Source organism: Gallus gallus, chromosome 6, assembly GCF_016699485.2.
Source record: "Gallus gallus isolate bGalGal1 chromosome 6, bGalGal1.mat.broiler.GRCg7b, whole genome shotgun sequence".
Lineage (NCBI taxonomy): Eukaryota > Metazoa > Chordata > Aves > Galliformes > Phasianidae > Gallus > Gallus gallus.
The window spans coordinates 3369215-3389898 of NC_052537.1; the positions used below are offsets into that span (position 1 = coordinate 3369215).

General features: G+C 41.0%; 2 protein-coding genes and 1 non-coding gene across 13 annotated transcripts in view; 2 read left to right on the forward strand and 1 right to left on the reverse strand.

Annotated features, from left to right (window-relative positions):
* The window catches only part of GLUD2 (glutamate dehydrogenase 2), a 31207-nt gene extending 30527 nt beyond the window's left edge, over nt 1-680 (reverse strand). Inside the window, exon 1 of the mRNA NM_001396466.1 lies at nt 181-680. Within this exon, the coding sequence (NP_001383395.1) occupies nt 181-610 (430 nt within the window). The 5' untranslated portion in view covers nt 611-680. The remainder of the gene's footprint in view (nt 1-180) is intronic.
* Nucleotides 205-20684, forward strand: part of FAM35A (family with sequence similarity 35 member A) — a 40140-nt gene continuing 19660 nt past the window's right edge. For 4 of the 11 annotated variants that reach the window (XM_046943244.1, XM_040702935.2, XM_040702932.2 and 1 more), the window contains exon 1: nt 975-1453. The gene's annotated coding sequence lies outside the window, so the exon portion shown is untranslated. Of the gene's footprint in view, nt 354-974; nt 1454-10239; nt 10284-11330; nt 11453-16389; nt 16677-20684 lie in introns of those variants that run through there. The other 7 variants (XM_046943248.1, XM_040702936.2, XM_046943247.1 and 4 more) reach the window with 6 other exon arrangements.
* On the forward strand, nt 891-957 carry MIR1579 (microRNA 1579). The gene has a single exon (NR_035064.2). It is a non-coding gene; the product is annotated as a microRNA 1579 (primary transcript).

Sequence of the window (20684 nt, forward strand, 5' to 3'; positions counted from 1 at the left end):
GCAGCTCCGGCACTAACCGCCGCTCGGGGAGGCGCGCCGCCAGCCTGGGCCGGGCCCGCCACCGCGTCCCCCGCCCGCGTCCCCTCGGCCTCGGCCCGGGGCAGCCCGGCCCGCGGCGGGCGCTGCCCGAGCCCGGGGCCCCGCGCGGGGCGGGGCGGGGCGGCGCGGCTCGGCTCTCACCTCCCTTGCAGGGGGTGCGGTGCTGACTGTGCTGCGCCCGGTAGCCCTCGATCACTTCCCACTCGCCGTTGTCGCGCTTGATGGGGAAGGAGACGCTGAGCACGTGGTTGCAGGGCTTGATGATGCGCAGGATGCCGCGGACGCGGTGCCGCCGCTCCTCCATGCTCTCGCGGGTGCGCAGCCCCTCCACCAGCTTGTCCTCCACGATGCTGGCGCCGCGGTCGAAGAAGCCCTCCACCATCTTGAAGAAGTTGGGGTCGTCCTCCTTGTTGGCCGCTTCGCAGTAGTGCCGCCGCGGGCAGCGGCCCCCGCCCCACACGGCCGCCGCACCCCCGGCCGCCGCCGCCGCCGGCCCGCCCGGCTCCGCGCCCGCCAGCACAGCGCTGCCGGCCAGGCGGGCGAACAGCTGCTCCCCCAGGTAGCGGTACATGGCGCCGGCGCTTCCGCTGAACACGCACGGACGACGCGTGGCGGTGCCGCTGCGGCCGCCGCTCCACAATAGGCGCGGGGCGCCGCCGCCGCCGCCTTTAAACGGCCTCGGGGTGGGGGGGGGAAACTTGGGGGGAGTACGGAGGGGCAGGAACGCGCCGCTCCTCCGCACTGCGCCTGCGCGCCGCGCCACCGCCCCGCCCCCGGCGGCACGCGGGGGGAGCGGCGCGCGTCCCCGCGGCCCTTCCTTACAAAGGCGCTCCCTGCGCCGCTCCTTTCGGGCCGTGGCGGGAAGGGATGGGCGCGTGCGCGGGCACCGCCTCACCGCCGTCTGCCGCCCAGCCAGGCGGCGCGGGCCTGCGCTCGGCTTCCGCCTCGGGTAGCGGCGCTCTGCAGCTCCGCTCGTGTGGCGGATTGCGGCACCGCGCGCTGCCCGCCTGGTGCCTAAAAATAAAGCGTGTCCTCGTGGTGTGAGTACCGATAGGAGCATAGGCCTCGCGTCCGCGCCGTGCGGAGCGGCGCTGCCCGCGGGAGCACCGCGGCAGGGGCTGTGCGAGGAGCCTGGCCTGCCCGCTGCGAGCCGGCCTGTCTGGGCGCGGCGTGCCGCGCTGTCAGAGCGCTGGGGCTCTTAGCTTTGCTCGTGCGGGTGCGTTCGGAGCCGCAGCACTGCTGTGGTCCTGTTTTCTGAATGAACCGCACGTGCACCTGGCGTGCTCTTATGAAAACAAGCACCTTTCTCCCATATTAGTGCTTCATATCCCCTGTGGAGGTGGGGGTAAGGAAGCAGCCAAAAATCATGTGTGCCATCCAACGTTCCCTAATCATAAGTGGTGAGCAGTCAAAGGTAAGCTGATTTCACAGAGAGGTTAATCAAATGCCTACGCTTTGCTCTCAGGTGTGGAAGGGGCAGTTGTAGCCATAAAAGGTTAACAGCATCTTCTTTCTCATTGCGTGCTGTCAGGAGATTGGTCTTTGAGTAGCAGTGTTAAGACAAAGCGGGTGGTTTCTGAGGTAACTTTGACTTCATCTTCCCATCCAAGGGTCTCACGGACTTTCAGTTTCCTATTAAATGTTAGTCTTATACGTGTATACCTTTCCTCATACGTGGAAACGTATATACACATGTATAGTATATATATATTTTAAAGTAATACCTCTATGGGTAGGCACTGTGTGTTAATCAGACTTTGTAATGGGGTCATTTAACATTCTGTGTGAAAGATTGCTGTAAGTGGTTACTGAAAACATGTGATGTGTAGATGAGGGAGATGGACAAGCCGGTGTAACTTATCTGAGCTTCTGAAACGTCTACATGTACTACTTGATTATTTTTTTAGCTATGTGCTCTATTGTGCCCCCGTGAGGAAATGCAGTTTTAAGATGTAGCAGTGTCAGTTTCAAAACAAATGAAACTGAATCTTGTGTCGAATTTTAAAGTCTGTTGGATAAAATGAAATCCGAGTCATATCTTCAATCCTTTCTGCCTTAATACCAAAATATTATGTGATTAACTATTTGAAAACCTATAGCTGACCAAGGTAGTCCCTTTCCTATGTCTAGCATCATTAGTAGCTGTTTTATAAAGGGAAATAGAAAGCTAAGAGATCAGTAAGGTTCAGCATAGTGTTTTCTGTCAGAATTTTTCAGTTGAATTACAGTGTCCCTAGGATGAATTGCATTATCTCAAGCTAGAATAGCTACTCCTAGTTTGCATCCAGTTGCCATCCTTAATGGCTCACCAAAGCAGGTGAGAGAACACAGAAACTGGAAATGAGGACTCTGCGCAAGACTTAGCAACCTCCTTCCTTCTTCTGGCTGAGCTGTTTTGAATCCAGAGCAGACCCAGGATTGCCTTCAGTTCTGAGTTTTCAGTATGAGCATCCACTGGGCGATGTTCATTCAGTGCACTTGATCAGTACAGCGAGCTGAGAACTAAACCTTTTGTGTGCTAAACTGAGAAACTTCCTGGTAAGAGAAATGGAGTTTGAAATGCTCTGCAGATGGAATTAAAGTTGTGTCAGCAAGCTTTGTTTTGAGTATTCGGCCTTAACACATGAGGCATTTAGCATTTCCTCATGTTTTTCTTATCAGATCAATTGATTATGCAACAAAATCCAAATATTGTGTGTTTGCATATCTAAGTTAAACTTTTTTTATAGTGATTCTAAAAATAACTTCTGTTGTAAGATTAAGGCTGTAGTCCGGTGGGGTAACGAAGCATCTCTTGAAGTTGAAGCAAGGTCTTCTTCCTCATTTAATTCCATGTATCAGTAATTTTATATTCCCAACTTATTTCATCAGAAAGCACAGAAAATGCTTACTTTTCTTGGACGTGCCATAGAGCACTGGTAATGTTGCAACAACACATACATACACAGGTGAATCTCTCACAAGGAACATAAAACAGTGCCATACAAAGTTGCATTTGGGATATGTGCATAGAACCAAGAACGGTATTGTGGCTACAGTAATGTGTTGAAAACAAATTTATGTCATTTTAAGTGTTCTGGGGTCTTCTGGAAAGGAATTTGAAACTTTATATTATAAGGGTACTGCAAGTGCCATTAAGATCACTGGGCGTGGAAGCAGTGTGGTGTCTCAGTAAGACTAGATAAGCACAGAACTTGGCAGTTATTCTGCAAGAGTTGAGGCTATCATTGTAGCCTGAAGGAAAACTGCTCAGTCTCTGAGATATGTGAGTGGTTGAAAGATAGCTACTAGTAGAACAGGAGGGCATGGATCTGTCAGGAGCACAAACTGCAGTCGTATTCCTTTGGTTTGAAACGCCGTGCGTGTCTGTTAAATATAGGGTATGCAGTAGGCCATGTGTATATAAGGTTTCACAGTAACATTGGAATTACCTGCATATTGTGGCAAAGTGTGCTACAATACCATCAAACAGCAATCAAATAATTATTTAGCAGATGTTAAAGCATTGTCTAGTTTTACAAATTGTTTCCTACCTTGACAATAATTTGAAGTTTCATGTGAGGAAAATAATGTAGAATGCATAGATGCTTCTCTACTTGAGAATGTCGTACTAGCAATGTCTTCAGAAGAACTGGGGGGAACTGTGTTAAAGTGTGCATTCCTTTTTATATATGTAGGTTGCTCTGAAAGTAATACTTCCTCCTTTTTCCATGGAAACTGCAGATACAAAGAGCACAGTAACACTGACAGATAAAGTTCTCAGCTTAAAAACATTTTTTCTCAACATAGTCACCACCATCAGTTACACATTTTTGCCAGCCACGAACAAGAGCCTGCATGCCATGCTTGTAAAAATCCGTGTGGTGGCTTAGAACATAGCTCATCTTCTGCATTTCTGTTACCACTGCTGAAACATGCCACTTACCACCTCACTGTGCTCACAGCCACTGTCTGGGCTCCATAAATGTTCAGCAGGCATTGCTGATTGTCAACAGGTGTGATGTCTTCTGCATGGAGGAATTCACTTCTGCCCATTTGCTCCATATGCACTTCCATGTCTGATGCCATCTAGTCTGATTGGCCCTCTGCTGCCATCTATCACACGGCAACAAAACGTAACAGAATACTGATGGGAAGGTTCAACCTCTATTGCCATACCATCAACTTCTGCCTCTGATGCTGCAGGCCAACATAGTAACATAGGAGGCATTACTTTTGGATCAGCCCTCCTATATAATTTTCATAAGGTATGCCGTGGTTTAAATATCTAAGGAAGCTTTACTGATCTGAGCCTAGTTTTCATTCAGAATTTGTGAATTAATTCTACTGTCATGTAGAGCTAAATCTATGTATCATGTTTCTTACTTGTGTTCTTTTTATACAAAGCCAGTACCTGATATAACAGGGATAAAGTGAGAAGTGTGGCACAGTCACCTGGCTTCAAGATCCGTTGCTGGAGGGCTGGCTCTGTGAAGTCATTAGAGGCAACAAATTAATTAATTGAATCCCAGAAGACTATGTTTTAATTTGATTTGACTACATAAGCACTCTTATAAAATGAACTCTTGACTGGAAATCTTCAGTCATCTCTTGACAACCAGTTAGAGGCTACAGTTGGTGGAAAGATGTTTCATAGGCAGCATAAGGTACCTAAACATGTCTGCTTAGAATTGTGAAACCGTAGGGGTTGGAAGGGACCTCTAGAGATTGAGTCCACCTTCCCCGTTAAAGCGGGTTGAACAGGAAAGTGGCCGGACTGGACTTTAATACTTCCAGAGCAGGAGACTTCACCACCTGCCTGGGCAGCCTGTTCCAGTGCTCTGTCACTGTAAAGGAGTTCTTCCTTGTGTTTGTGTGGAGCTTCCTGTGTTCCAGTTTGTGCTCATTACCCCTTGCTTTATTGCTGCGTGCCACTGAAAAGAGTCTGCCCCTGTTTGCTTGGCTCCCCTCTCAGCCTTCTCTTCTCCAGACTGATGAGACCCAGATCTCTCAGCCTTTCTTTGTATGGGAGGTGTTCCAGGCCCCTCATCATTTCTGTGGCCTTCTGCTGGACTCTCTGCAAAAGTTTTCTGCCTTTATGAACTGAGGAGCCCAGAATTGGATGTAGTGTTCCAGATATGGCCTCACCAGGGCAGAGTAGAGGGGAAGGATCTCTTCCCTTGACTTACTGGCTGCACTTTTCTTGAATGCACCCTAATATACCATTGGCCACCTTGGCCACGGGTACACTGGCTCAAGGCCAACCTGTTGTTCGCTGGGCTGACCCCTCCTTGGATTCTTCAGAGAATTCTTCTTCAGAGCTTCTTTCCAGCAGGTCAGCCCTTAACCTGAACTGATGCATGTGGTTAAGTCCTCCTCAGGTACAGGACCTTACCATTGTTCTTGGTGAAGTTCATCAGGATCCTCTCTGTCCAACTCACCGGTCTGTCCAGGTCTTGCTGAATGGCTGGTGCAGACTTTTGTGTCAGCTCCTCCTCACAGCTTTGTATTGTTTCTTAACTTACTGTAGGTAGACTCCATCCCTTCATCCAGGTCACTGATGAAGGTGATGAAGAACACCAAACCCAGTACTAACCCCTGGAGAGCACCTCTAGTTACAGTCCTCCAACTAGACTCTGTGCTGCTGATCATGACCTCCTGAATTCTGGTAAAGAACTATTAATTCCTTAGCTGTTTGTGGTATCTGAGCTAATTCTTCTTAATAGCCTCAGCTGTGTTTAACTATACCAGTGCCAGAAAACAGTCTGGCAGATTTTTTTCATAGACTCCTTGATACAAAACAACCTGAAGTCAGTGATCCTCTAGGCAAGCTGCAGAAGCTAGGTATATACATGCTGGGGGCTGGTAATGTGCATTCTGTAATGTGGTTAAGTTGGAGAGGAGGTAAGTGGATGACTTAGATAATATTTGAAAGCTTCCAATACATAACATTACTAGTGAGATGCTTAGACGCCATTGGTCTTTTTTTTTTATGTTTTATTTTCCTGACTACTAACTTGAGTATTAACCACTAACATCTTGTTCACATGTATATGCTAAGTTGTTTTTTTTGTCGCTCTATAGCACTGTAGAGAGTGCAGCTTGTAATTGTACGTATAGGAACCTGTCAGGTTCAGGTTGTTAGGGAGTTTGGAAAATGCCAGTCTGAAGTGTGAGAGTTTTGTTTTCCAAGCTGGAAATGTTGCCACAAAAAGATGGGCAGCTGAGCAAAATAGTAATTCGATTTACTATTGAAACAATCTGAATGCTTTGTACTTGTCCTGGAAACCTGAAACAAGTTATCGTGCTTATTTTTTGTTTCTGGTAACAGAGTTAGAAAACATTCTGTTTTGCAGAATGTCAACTTGAGGTTTTCCTAATCATATCAAGTGAAAGGCACTAGAAAAGCCCTTAGTAAGTGGAACACATCCTCAGCCAGTTTTTCAGAGCACGTGTTAGAGGGCAGCATTCTGAGCTTCTTAAATGTTAATAATTCTGCCGTAGAAGTCAGAAAATATTGAATTGATTCTGATAACTGCCTCATGAGTAAATACACTTTTGATTGCTGTGAAAAGTGGTGGTGCTTATGTTTGTCACTTTGAAAGACCTTCTGTCTCCATCTGTTTATATTGTTGCTGTGCATGATGACTGAGGCTGCCAACTGCTTACTTCAGCTCCATGACAGAACAGATATAAAAAGCTCTTCAAGTACACAGGAGATAATGTCCTCATCTCTTGTTTAGGCAGTCCATAGATATGCAAAAATTTTTGGTGGTGAGTTCTGGTACTGTGTTGTTCTCAATATATTACTTACTAGTAGGTGTTTCCAGGTAATATGGTGGAAATATGAAATTCTTTTTATAAAGCTTATTTTCTGTAAATTCATTTCAGGTCTTAAGGTTTGTAGGACAAAACAGCTTTCAGGTTTGATCTGAAACATGCTGAGGTTGACAAAAAATTAATCTATTTTCAGTACCCTTTCAGTAAATGTGGCATTCATTAAGCAATAGAGGCTTTTGCAGGTCAGTTTAAAGACTTCTCTCACTTCCTGTATTGGTAGGAATCTGTTAAAGCAGCTGTTTTCACTCTTTGTGGAATTTTAGATTTTGCTTGGTTCTTTCTCACTTCCACTTAAAAAAACGAAGAGGAGATAATACAGTTACTAAACAGTATGTTTGAGCAGAAGCTCAACTGTCAGATGAGTTTGAAAAAGCTAGCAATGGGAAAGCTGGCAGGTATACGTGCATAAAAACATTCACAGATATACTGTAAGCTTGCAAGCTTCTCTCCCTTGAAGAGTGGCAGGAGGAAAAGTGCTTTAGTCAATTTGCTTACCAGGAGTTGAGATATTTCTTTAGAGCAGTGTTGTTTGTTTTAGTCAGCATGATGTGGCAGAAAGTACGGCTTGACAGGGCAAATTAAGAATTGTTTGAGAGTAGCATTTACAATATATATTTATTTTTTGCATCTTGGCTGTCTGACTGAGAATTGTACCTGAGATTCTAAGAGCCTGGAATCCCAGCATCAGAGATTGCAAACCAGCTTTTTCTTGCTTTAAATACTGGATTGACAATCAGAAGTTCTTGTTGATGTAAACCAAGAGTCTTTCTGTTTTAAGAACAAACAGTAAAGCTATTACAAACTAGAGGATACTAGTCTCCTGTAGAGCTTCTGTTCGTATTTCTTTTAACTAAGTCAGCTTTATCCTTTCATTTAGGAAGACGTTGGTTATTGAAGCTGTTGTTAGAATGTTTGAATGTTTAATTCAAAGAAGGCTTATAGCATTAGTGTCCTTTGTGGAAGATGGTAGTGGCTGAAGCACAGAGTGAAAAAATAAGTTTGTTAATGCATTTGATATTGGTATCGTTCATCAGAATAGTCTGTAAGTATGCTAGATGGTATTTTTTCAACACATTATGGATTTTCCAAAATCTTTCACTGGCTATGCTGAATATTGTAAGTGCATGTGATATCTTTCCTTAGTTATCTTTCACAGACCTCAGCATTGTTCATGGTGGCCTTGGGATCTAGAGATCTAAAGCAGAACGTTAACTTTATCTAACTCCTCCAGATAGAAGCACAGAATGGGATAGTTCTGTTTTAATTAATATGGCCCGCACTCAGAGCTCATTTGTGAAGGTTTTTTTTGTCTTCAGTAGTGTGTTTCAAAAACCAAGCTAGATATTCCCAGTACTTTTAGTCTGTCTTCTAGTTAAATGAACCGGCTTTTGAGTCATGTCCTTCTGTGGAAATACTGGAGTTCCTTTCCTCTAATCATTTTCTCCATTACTCTTTGTTGTCTAAGATTGTCAGTGTTGGCAAGATAATGCCTTATCTGTTTTATTTTATCACCTCTGATTTTATTTTTCTTTATTGAAAGTCTAAATTGAAGATAAGCTCCGCATCATTGTTGGTAGCTGATTTTCCTTCGTTGAAGGAGGAGTATTTTATTGTTGTCATCACACAGTTTAAAAACATCAAGGATTTGTAAAAACACTTACTTTGATGTTATTTTTTTTTTCTCTGCATTGTCAGTTTTGTAGATAAAGCGGGGTTTGTCTTCAGTAAAGATCTAACTGGCAGTGTAAATAATATGCAGTTATTGTTAGTGAAATCAGCTTTCTTGAACATGAGTACATGCTGTGTGTTTACCAAGTTTGTAGGGCATATTGATACTGTGGTAGTTGTATAAATAAGTGTAATATTGGGCTGTATAAGAACACTGTGCTATATAAGTAGAAATAAAGCTGCTTCCTCCGTTGTATGCTTTGTAACGGTAGGAGATGAGAGGCAAGGAAGAAGCCAAGCTCCTTCATGGTTTCTGTTCCTCTGTATACTTTATGCCTCACTGGTGAACCCATACTTGTAATGTAAGTCTATTAGTGTTATGAAGTTCTAGGTTTAATTTATTCTTTGTTACATGACTAACTCAGTGAAGGCTATTTCAAGTCAAGGAAATTAATGGGCCTGTTAACTTAAAGAAATATATATTTGGCAAAGCATTGCACTCTTATCACCTTTTTTCTCCCAGAGCATGCAAGTCTTAGTCATATCAGAATATAGTAGACTGCCTCAGCACTTAAATCTCAAAGGAATTCTTAACACTTTAAAAACTAAGACATACTTGCGTGGGTTGGTCCTTCACAGTAGATAAAGTAGGAGAGACCTGTTTCAGATAGTATGAGGTTCAAGAATGGAACAAAACAAAAATCTAACATCAGGCACGCTATATTAATACCAACTTTGAATTATTTGATTATTTTATGCTTATGTAAATTAGCACGTGAAACCTTGGTGAAAGTATGAAAGCATTTGAATGAGGGCAGTATCTTATACTGCAGGCAGAGAGGAAATCAGATATAGAAGTGGACTAACCATTTTAAAATGTCAACAGGTAAACTTTAACATTGGGTTGAAAAGGTTAGGTTTGTGACAGTTATCTAAAAGGCAGAGAATTAGCATTGAGCAATGGTAGTGCAGTATTTAAAGTATAAGCATGAAACATGTGTAGTAAGTTCTCTGCTAGCTTCACCACAGTGTGTGAGCTGAAGTGAATTAACTTTCCTATCCTCAGTTCCCATAAGAAAAAGAGGTGACCAGGTCTTCTCTACTTCAAGATACAGGGATGACAAATACATTAGGTATCATTTAGGACTTGAGCTGGTTTTGCAAACTTCAGATTAGTGATAGATGTAGGACAGAAATTATGAGCAAATGCAGTATTTATCCTCTGAGAAATGAGGAACCCGTGGAATTGGCTCTTATAACCAGCTAATACAAATTTTCTGTCATACATAGATTTTTCTCAAGGTATAAAGTCTTAGATTCTCTTAAACAATAAATAACATTTCTTGTCTTGAATATTTATTCACTATATCAAAGCACAATACATTTTCTCAGATATTTTTCTTACTTGGAACAGAATCAGTGAGCTGTAATGAAACGAGTTCACATGTGTTTTTATAAGTATTGATGAACAAATTAGCTTATGTAAAATTTCCAGGTTCTATTGGATTGAATGAGTCCATTGAAATGAGCACTAGGGAAATGAGTAGAGCTTTCCCTGTAGGAACAGCATATACTCTCTGTAGCTGCCTCTGAAAGTTATTTTGGTGCATTAGTTTGAGTGAGAGTCGTCAAATAGAAAGTAGGTTTTTCTAGTAGATTTCAGTTATTTGTGTTTGTTTAGCATGTCTGAAATAGTATTATTTTTTTTTTCAGGAAGTCTTTATCTACCACTTCAGAGGATGACAGGTGCAAGGAGGGTAATACAATTTGATCTGTGACTGTATTTGGTTATAAAGTTTACTTGCTAATGTGCTGAGTGAGGTGAAACTACTCGAAATAGATATCGGAATTGACATGAATTGCTTGGGAATATGCCAGTGTAGATATGATTGTGCCTTTGAGCGTGCTGAGAAGACATGTTAGATCTGCTGAAACCAGCATCGTTTCTTGGGCTGCATTTGTACTCTTTTTCTGTTTTGTTTTGCCATCCAAAGTAGATAATTAGAGAATATAAACTCTGGAGACTTAGAGACCAAAGTGACTTTCCCTGTCAGATCATTAACTGCATGCACTGCCAATCCTAAATTGACCTGTTGCAGTAACATGGTGTAGTTTAGTTATTGCCTGGTCTTCCAGTGTACAGCAAGGTGACCTCAGCAGACAGAGCTTTGCCTTGTCAGCCACAAGGTCTTTTCCTTTCTATAGTAGGATCAAATCTTTTATTTCATCAGTGCTTGTTAAGCATTATTAATCTGAAAGATCAATGGCAAGCTTTTCACCAGTAGTACTGCTGTTGGCATCTAGCTCTTGACGTGTGAATTCAGTATTTCCTTCTAAAGATAGTGGAATTGGACCAGTCTTAAATGTCAGTGAGTGCTGTTACTAGTACAGAGCGTGGTGGTAGATCAGCTGTGGAGCCTGGATCTAGATTGGCAATCCAGTGTAATATGGGAAACCATTTATAACCTTCAGATGGGAACAGCTTTGGTCCCCATTAAAACTGTTTTGCTTCATATAAGATTAGCAGCCAAATAGGTGATTTACAGTCCCTTCAAGCCTCTTAAGATTTTTCTACCTCTTTGCAAAATACTAGTATCTCAGTGAGATTGTTTTTAGAAACTTATGTTTGAGTCAAGACCTTTCTTTATGGTCTTTCGTAAAACTGTCTTAAGTAAGGCTATGGCTAGGGGCAGAAATATTAACTTGGTGTAACACCACTCTTTGATACAGCAGTACACATGGCTTTGCATTTCTTATCAGTGCAGAATGCTACTTAAGGATGTTTTCTGTTTTTATTTGCCAAGTGAAAATGTTCAAGATGTCTACTAAACAATATGTCGTTTGAGGGATACTTGGAAAGTAGTATTTCAACAGCGAATGTCTTCCAAGGTCAGAACCTCAGACAGGAAATTTACCTGGACTTAAGGTAAATATTTCTTTAAAACATTTAATTTCCCAATTCAAAGGGATAGATGGAGGTAAAATGGTCAGACAGGTCGTTCCCATTTTGGATTAGAATTTTAGTTTCCTTTAGAGCTGGAAGAGTAAAATGTGGATTTCACAGGTTGAGAAAGGAACATCAAGTGATGTCAGTATATAGTTATTAAATGCACAATCAGATTTCAAGGTTCTTAACTCCTTCAGTGTTAGGATGTTATCTTTTCTCTCTCACATTTTTGCATTTTTTTTAACCAGCAATAGAGCTTAAGATGGCAGCGCTTTGGATGCTTTACTCATCATCCCCTATCAAAGCAAATATTTGCTCATTCTTCATGGGGATTAAATCCTTGCACCCATGTTTTATTGCTAGTTGTTCTTACTGTGATCCAGATGTTCAGTTTTCTGCATGGTTTTTCTGTTGGCAGCCACAGCTTATAATGCATTGTACCATGTATTGTGATGTTATAGAAGTTCTTACTGACAAAAGCTTCAAACATCAATGAATGTTTATAAGAAAGGGAGAAAGGAAGACCTGCGGAACTACAGACTGGTGAGCCTCACCTCTGTGCCTGGGAAGGTCATGGAGCAGATCCTCCTAGAAGCTATGTTATGGCACACAAGAGATAAAGAGGTGATTCAAGACAGCCAGTGTGGCTTCACCCAGGGCAGATCGTGCCTGACCAATCTGGTGGCCTTCTATGATGGAGTGACGGCTTCGGTGGATGGGGAAAGGGCAATGAATGTCGTCTACCTGGACTTCTGCAAGGCCTTTGACATGGTCCCTCATGACATCCTGCTCTTTAAATTGGAGAGGTGTGGATTTGAAGGATGGACTGTGCAATGGATTAGGAATTGGCTGGCTGGATGCAGCCAAAGGGTTGTGATCAATGGGTCTGTGTCAGGGTGGAGGCCAGTCACAAGCAGTGTCCCTCAGGAGTTGTTCTCGGGACCGATGCTCTTCAACATCTTTATCAGTGACAGAGACAGTGGCATCGAGTGTACCCTCAGCAAGTTTACAGATGACACCAAGCTGAGCGATGCAGTCGATGCATTGGAAGAAAGGGAAGCCATCCAGAGGGATCTTGACAGGCTGGAGAAGTGGGCCCATGAGAACCTAGTGAGGTTCAATAAGGCCAAGTGCAGGGTGCTGTAATCGAGTCAGGGCAGTCCCAGGTATTTATACAAACTGGGGGATGATGTCCTTGAGAGCAGCCCTGCGGAGAAGGACTTGGGGGTCCTGCTGGACGACAAGCTGGACATGAGCCAGCAGTGTGCGCTTGCAGCCCGAAAGGCCTATTGTATTCTGGGCTGCATTTAAAGAGGGGTGGCCAGCAGGGAGAGGGAGGTGACTGTCCCCCTCTACTTTGCTCTTGTGAGGCAGTACTGCATCCAGGCCTGGGGCCCCCAGTACAGGAAGGACGTGGAGCTCTTGGAGCAGGTCCAGAGGAGGGCCACTATGATGGTCAGAGGGCTGGAGCACCTCTCCTGTGAGGAAAGGTTGAGGGAACTGGGCTTGTTTAGAAGAGGAGGCTCCGGGCAGACCTCATTGCAGCCTTCCACTACTTGAAAGGAGCATATAAACAGGAGGGGGAACGGTTGTTTACAAGGGTGGATAGTGATAGGACAAGGGGGAATGTTTTAAACTGAGACAGGGGAGGTTTAGGTTAGATATTAGGAGGAAGGTTTTCATCCAGAGGGTGGTGACACACTGGAAGAGGTTGTCCAAGGAGGTTGTGGATGCCCCATCCCTGGCAGCATTCAAGGCTAGTCTGGATGTGGCTCTAGGCAGCCTGGTCTGGTGGTTGGCGACCCTGCACATAGCAGGGATTTGGGACTAGATGATCAGCGTGGTCCTTTTCAACCCAGGCCATTCTATGATTCAAACATTTTGGCTCTTGTTTGTTACTGAATACCATAGTTGTTGAACTTTAATCTTTATTTTGGGAACTATATCTTTCCAATTACTTCTGATATCTGTATCATAAACTGCATCTCTACTTGCTTTTCAGGTCTGTGCTGATACTTTAGCTGTTTGTCTTTAGTTCTCTCAGATTTTTTTTTCTGTTCCGGTGTTTTAAAATGATTGTGTTAAATGATACGTGGTTACATTTCATTTCATGTTAAGTTGTTAGGAGCTCATGGCCCCTCATTTGCGTGATATATTGGTTTTACCAGCAAGATAAGTCTCTATGTATAGAATTATGAACATCGGTGTAGATTTGCAGTGACATGTCAGATAACTCAGAATATCAGCAGAGATAAGAATTCAACAAGTAGTACATTTTGTTCTTTGGTCGGTTGTGAAGGTTGCAAATACCTGGAAAAATATAGTAGGTTGTATATTTAATATAATAGCTTTTCTGCTTAACCTGCTATCTTCTTAAGAGCTCACAAATGGGTTTTAATTGTGAATTTTATGTTAAAGACAAGAATAATGTGTATTTACTCATAACTGTTCTGCACTCAAGACACTAGCTGATTATACACCATGTGCTTTAGGCATTTTGAGCTCCTTCATGTTTTGTTTTACCATTGGTCTTGTCAGCATTTGGTACTAAGACTGATCATCTGTTATGCAAAGCACCATCTTCTCTGAGTAAAGATTATTTCCTCTTAAATTGGGTTGCTAGTGTGAGTGAATGTGATGAGTATGCAGATATGTGGCTCAGTTTTTTCCCAAGCTGTTTGAGGGAAGAATTAGGGTGTCTAGAATATTCCCGTGGATGAAAATATAAGTGAAATAAATGGTTTTGAAGACTGTTCAGATTTGCTACCTGTAATACAGCAGATGGATAAAGCTGTTCTCATCCTTAATGTAATACAGCTCAGTAATGAGGACTGTGTAGTACTGTAAGTAATAGTTTTATGTCAGAAATTTATTGAATTAAAGCCAATTGAGTGCCTAGCAATAGAGTAATACTATCTTGGTACAAACAGTAATTGAAGTATTGCCTCTAACATTAATACAGCGAGGAGAAGGTGTATCTTTACTGAGAACAATAAAGATACAAGAAGGTTTTAATCAGTAGTTATGCTGCTGAGGACTTAAAACAGTACAGAAACATGAAAGATTATTTCTAACACCTCATCTTGAGGTTTTTGATTTTACCAGAAGTGGGTTTGGATTACTGTGGGAAAAGACAGATGTTTGTATAGGCTGTGTGTGTGTGTGTGTGTGTGTGTGTGTGTATGTATATATATATATACATATATGTGTGTGTGTGTATGTATGTATATATATATACATATATATGTGTGTGTGTGTGTGTATGTATGTATATATACACACATACATACATATATATGTGTGTATATATATATATTTACACACACACAAACAGATATATATATATATATATATCAGTGCTTCAAATGTTCTGTGCACAGTGGGTAGACAGACGGATTTTCTCCAGTGGTGATGTCTTCTAGCAATTTTATGGGCATACCTTTTAATTGAGTAGAATAGAAATTGTGATGTACAATTTTTAAGGTGTACAAATTAATTCAAATTACTAGGGGAGGGTGGCTGGGGAGCAAGAGCTTACCTGCCTTTGAAATGAGGGAAATTTATGTCTAAAAGGCACCTTTGGTTCAGTCAGCTGTGTTGATAGTTACTCAGTGTCACCTGTTCTCTGTTAAAACTTAACTAGTTTGCTAAACTAACATCTATCTAAACCATTGAAATGGAAAGGCTTATCTGTTAAAAAGCTAATGGTAATTAATTTCATTTATGTATCATTTTTAATTTCTTGATAGGCAAATGCTAAAAAAAAAACTCATCTTTTAAACTTTTTGAGTCTTGAAGTTTTACTGCAGTTTAATTTAAAATACTTTGAAATTTTATCTTGGCTTTGTTTTTTTCCCCTGCAGCACTGTAGTAAATTAACAACTTTACTCCTTATCCATAATGCTGGTGAAAGTGTTCACTTGGCTGACATTCATGGAGTCCTATAAAGAAATGGGCAGGTACAGTGGTTCTGTACCCACAATAAGGATGTGCAGTGAACCATCTGTGATCTCTGTAGTGCCATTCGCCATTGTACAGAACCAGATTGGCCCTACTCTGAAGGTTATAGCTGCTAAGGGTAGCTTTATCTCTGAAACAAATCTTGCTGTCTTTTAAGATCATATATTTCAGTTGCTAAGGCTGAAGTGTATTTCTTTGGAGTCAGAGGGAAGGAGAGATTCCAAAATAGCCTCAAATTTTCTCTTTATTTTCAAGAACTTGTGACTTGTATCCAAGTTACTGGATTGCATCACTATCACTTGTATCATCACTATGTAGTTAAAAATCGGACTGCTGTGTGTAAAATGCAACACTCACATCAGAAGTATGTTGCATCCTTTTGAGGTCTTAGATTTATAGAAAAACTGTATAAAGCCACCTTTCCTTTCTTCCTGAGCTACAAAAGTGTCAGAGGAGATCTTCTGTTTAATACATCAAATCACAAGTTACACTATACTGCACAAAAGTAAATTAATGACCCTATGTGAAGGATGTAATTGCATACGGAATAATTAGTTAAAATGTTCAGAATGTGGCTGATCTGGTAGTGTCTGGTACCATATTCTCAATCTGGTCAAAAAATACTAGCTCCTGTTTGTAGAAAGGTTAAGCATTTGTTCTTCTGAAGGGGTCTTACATATAGAGCAAGGAGGAGAACAAACTCTTGGTCAAGCTGTTGGTGTACAGAGTTCTTGTGGGCATGTATGTTATCTGGCTGCTACTAGAACTGTTCAAGTAGTTTCTAGTTTTACAGAGCCTTTGGGCACAGCTTGATCCTAGTGATTGCTGTTATGACTCCTTTGGGTGAGTGGGTGGCCTTTTGAGTTAACAAACATGTAACTTGAGTTGCTTAATGATTCTGACAGGTTAAAAATATACCACTTGACTTCAAAATGCAAGGGGAAGTGTGACTTTTTGTTAAACTCTAGTGCTAACGTATCCAGTTGTGAAGAGTGAAAGGTATTTTCGTAACACTTACAGGCAATTGATTTGCATAAGGCTTTATTCATTTTAGGAAAGATAGGTTTTCAACACCCTGTCTCCCACAGTGCAGAGGCACAAGACAGCAGTCTTACCCACTGCTCTTGTCTAAAACATTAATTCCTATTTTTATAATCTTCCCCTTTTTTGAGTTACCTTTTTGTAAAGAAAAAAGTTGCAATTTTTTTTGCCTGGTGTAGGATGGAAGCCACGTACAAAATGGGTGAGTAGCTTCTATTTCTTGAACCACTGGAGTGAGTGCAGTTGTGAGAGGAGCCTTTGATTATGGCTATTTGTATGCTACAACCAGTTAATCCAGGTGATGTGTACATGTTGTGGAAGATGGATGCTAGTAACTTCCATAAAACATGAAAAACCAGCTTACATGTTTTGAACCTAAGTGGCATCTTGGATTTTTTGAGAAATGCAGTAGATATCGTAGAATTGCTTGGCTTGGAGGGGACTTTAAAGATAGTATAGTTCTGGCCCCCTACCATGGACAGGGCCCAAAGCTCTGTTCAGTCTGGTCCTGAATATCTCCAGGGATGGGACATCAGCAACCTCTCTGAGCAGCCTGTTCCAGCACCTTACCACCCTCCAAGTGCGGAATTTCCTCCTGGCATCTAACCTAAACCTCCCTTCTTTTAGAGTAAAACCATTCCCTCTTGTCTAATCACTATCAGTCTGTGTAAACAGTCTCCATCTTTTTTAATAAACTACTTTTAAATTCAGAAATTTACATGGGAAGATGTACTTGATCAACGTTGTCTGTTGTGCAATATAATAGTGATGTACTGGTATTCGTATTATTAACCTGAAAGGCATTTACTGTCTTAGAAATTGATTTAAAAGAACATTGCTAAAACAAAGGTCAGTGAATTGTTTCCAAACTGAGCAACAAATGGTTCTCTTTATTTAAAAAAAAAAAAAATTGTTAAAAAAAAATAACCAAACTTTTCCAATAAGAAAAGAAAACATACAAGGCTTGCATCACGTTTCTATATTTTACCTTGATCCTAATAAATAAACAGGCAGTTTATCTGATGTAAATAGGGCTGCTAGACCTTGTTTCTTTGACAATGACAAATTGCCTCATTTTCATCCTAAGTCCTGTATTTATTAATCAACTTCAGTTAAGCAGAAGATTTAAATTGTGGAATAGGTTTTCATTGGTAGTAATGCTTGTGAATAATTTTCTGCAGACTTGACCTTTTCTTCCGAGAGGAAAAAAAAAAAAAAACAACCCCACAACATTTTCATTCTAGTATTGTGAGGTTTTGGAATATACTGCAGTATCTGGAGGAGTATCTTTCCTTGGCAGAAGGTATAGCAGCTCAGTTGTCAGAAATAGTTCTCAAAGTGAAGGGTTTAGAGAATGCACGTTCTTTAAAACATGTACGTTGCTTCTGTGTATCTTTGACCTTTTACCTTTATCTTTCCGTCCTACTCATCAGGTCACTGTTCTAAAGAACTTTTAACTTCTTTTGTTTGTAACAGACACTGTTCTTATCTCTAATTATGTGTTTTTAGTGTATTGCAAAACAAAAATCAATAAGTAATGTTTTTTGCTTAGAAGAAAAGATCTTGCAAAGCACAAAGGTGGTGAGGAAAGAACTATCATATGAATCAAAAAACCCTACTACCTTTACTCCAGTTCTCAAACAAGGAGGATTATCTCAATGACTGAACTGAAAATGTGTTATGTTTGAGTTGTCAGATTTTTGCATCATTTGGTTACAAAAAATATTTTTATATTCATATCTGATGCAGCTGTTGAATAAATACCTATATACAATCCAAACACTTAGAGAAAACATCTTAATTGCAGATTAAGAGAAATTTTTTCAATTTGAGCTTTTTTCTTTTCTTGCCCAAGTTGTACACAGATATATTGTGTGTTCATATCTTTATCCCAGCATTGCTGTGTTCAGAATGTGAAAATGTGTGAAACTGTCACTACATTGCATGCAGCTAGTTCAGTTTTTCAAGGTTATTGTTGTACAGCTACAGTACCTGTCTTTTTAAAAGACATTCAAATTTTGGAGTAAGACTTGAGCTTCATAGTAAAGGTGGTGGAAGTGTTGCCTGTGATATAGTTAGCATTCTGCATCCATTTTTCCTTTGTCTGGTGAATATCTTAGTAGATTTTCTACTCAACAGTCATACAGGATAACTTTATTCAAGAAAAGAAATTATAGAATGAATTGAACTGTAAGTGAATACTCTGAAGATGGCTATTAAGAGTTGTTTTTCTGTTAGGTCAGTGACGCTGTCGCCTAACTGCAGATAGGAGTGTAGAATCAACCATGCAGATGAGAGAGAGGTAAAAAAAAAAAAGCTCACATTTAAGATTTTAAAATATTCTACTTAGATGTATTCTCTAAATAGCTGGCTTTTCAACAGGTAATGGCCAATGGATTTTTCATATTGTAGGAATCAGGTTATGAGCTACATGCTGGTTAAGATATTCAGCATCAAACAACATCAGAACTTCAAGTTAAAAGAGTGCACTCCACAGTTATATCTCAAGAAGAATTTGAGAAGGGAACAGATGCATGTTTCCATGATATTGCTTTAATTCTTTATCTTCTGATACGTCACTGTCTCCGTAACTTTATTTATTGCTTGAAGCCATACTGTGTAAAAGACAAAGAAATTGTTACCTAGAGGTAGAACTTCCTCAGTTTGCTTTCAGTGCGTAGAGCAATAAAGCCTCGATGTCATCTTATTTGCATATTATTTTGAAAAAGAGGAATTTATGCCTAGGACTGTCTTTCATCACAACTGATGAGCAGCTGAATCTGTCATGCTCCCTCTAAATTACCTTGGCCTAATGCTTAAGTGATAATCGTAGTGAGTGGATACCCTTAATGAAGAGTAAAATAGGGATTAAAAGCAATTTTTAAGGTAGTTTGGGGGGCATTTATTTAGCTTCACAAAAGTTTTCCTGGAGTATCTCTATCAGAAGTGGAATTTTCAAGCAAATTTAGACATTTGTCCTATGTATAGCAAATCACTAAAGGTTTGTTCATCTGTAGTAATGTAGTTCTGCATTTTAAAAACTGTTAATTTTAAAAATTCCCATCTTGCTGTGTACGTTGGAGGAAATATTGTGTACCATGATGTATTTCTTGCAGTAAGCGTACTAATGTTTAGTTGCAGTGTCTTGCAAATGTGAAACTTGCTGATGTAGTAACAGTTTTTAAAAGATCATTGACCCGTCAATCAGACTCTGACCATTTCAGAGATAAAAAGGTAGGCTTTTATTGGCTCTAAAGATAAAGCACCTTTTCACAAATTAAGAAATGGTGTAATAATTAACAGGTATAATGGATACGTGCATTCAGGTTTTGGTTGTCTTTATGAGCTTTACCTCCTGTTATCTTTGTAGTTAACCCTTTTCTATCCACAGATTTCACACAGAATCACACACAGAATGGCCTGGGTTGGGAGGGACCTCAAGGATCACAAATCTCCAACCCCCCTACCACAGGGCCACCAACCTCCACATTTCATACCAGCCTAGGCTGCCCAGGGCCTCATCCAACCTGGCCTTGAACACGTCCAGGGATGGACGGGGCAACCACAGCCTCTCTGGGCAGCTGTTCCAGCACTTCACCACTCTCATAGTGAAGAACTTCCCCCTGACATCCAACCTCAATCTTCCCTCCTTCAACTTAAAAGCATTTCCCCTTGTCCTGCTGTTATCTGCCCTTTCAAAGAGTTGACTCCCCTCCTGTTTGTAGGCTCCCTTCAGGTACTGAAAGGCTGCAATGAGGTCACCCCGCAGCCTTCTTTTCTCTAGGCTCAACAAGCCCAGCTCCATCAGCCTGTCAGATCACTTAAAGACACAATTTTAAAAGCAAACACTTATTTTGTGATAGTAGTGTGTCTGTAATATGGTTAGACTGACCATTTTCTGCAGTTTTTTTTGAAGATTAATAGTAATTCTTCTTTCTCTCTAAAGCAAGGCAGAGAACTTTGGTGGCAGAATTCATTAAATAATTACTAATATTGTTCTAAAGATAGCATAGTAATGATTCTTTAAACAATCTTACCTACAGGGAATTTGCCCAAACTATTTAAAAGTATTATTTTATTTCATGACAAAAGTGATTACAAACACTGTCTATTATTGACACTGTAGCTGGTGATTTTGATCTAACAAGTCACTCAAATTGCCAAACAAGGTCATTTGCTAGTGGGCTCATTAGGTGAGCTGGGAAATACC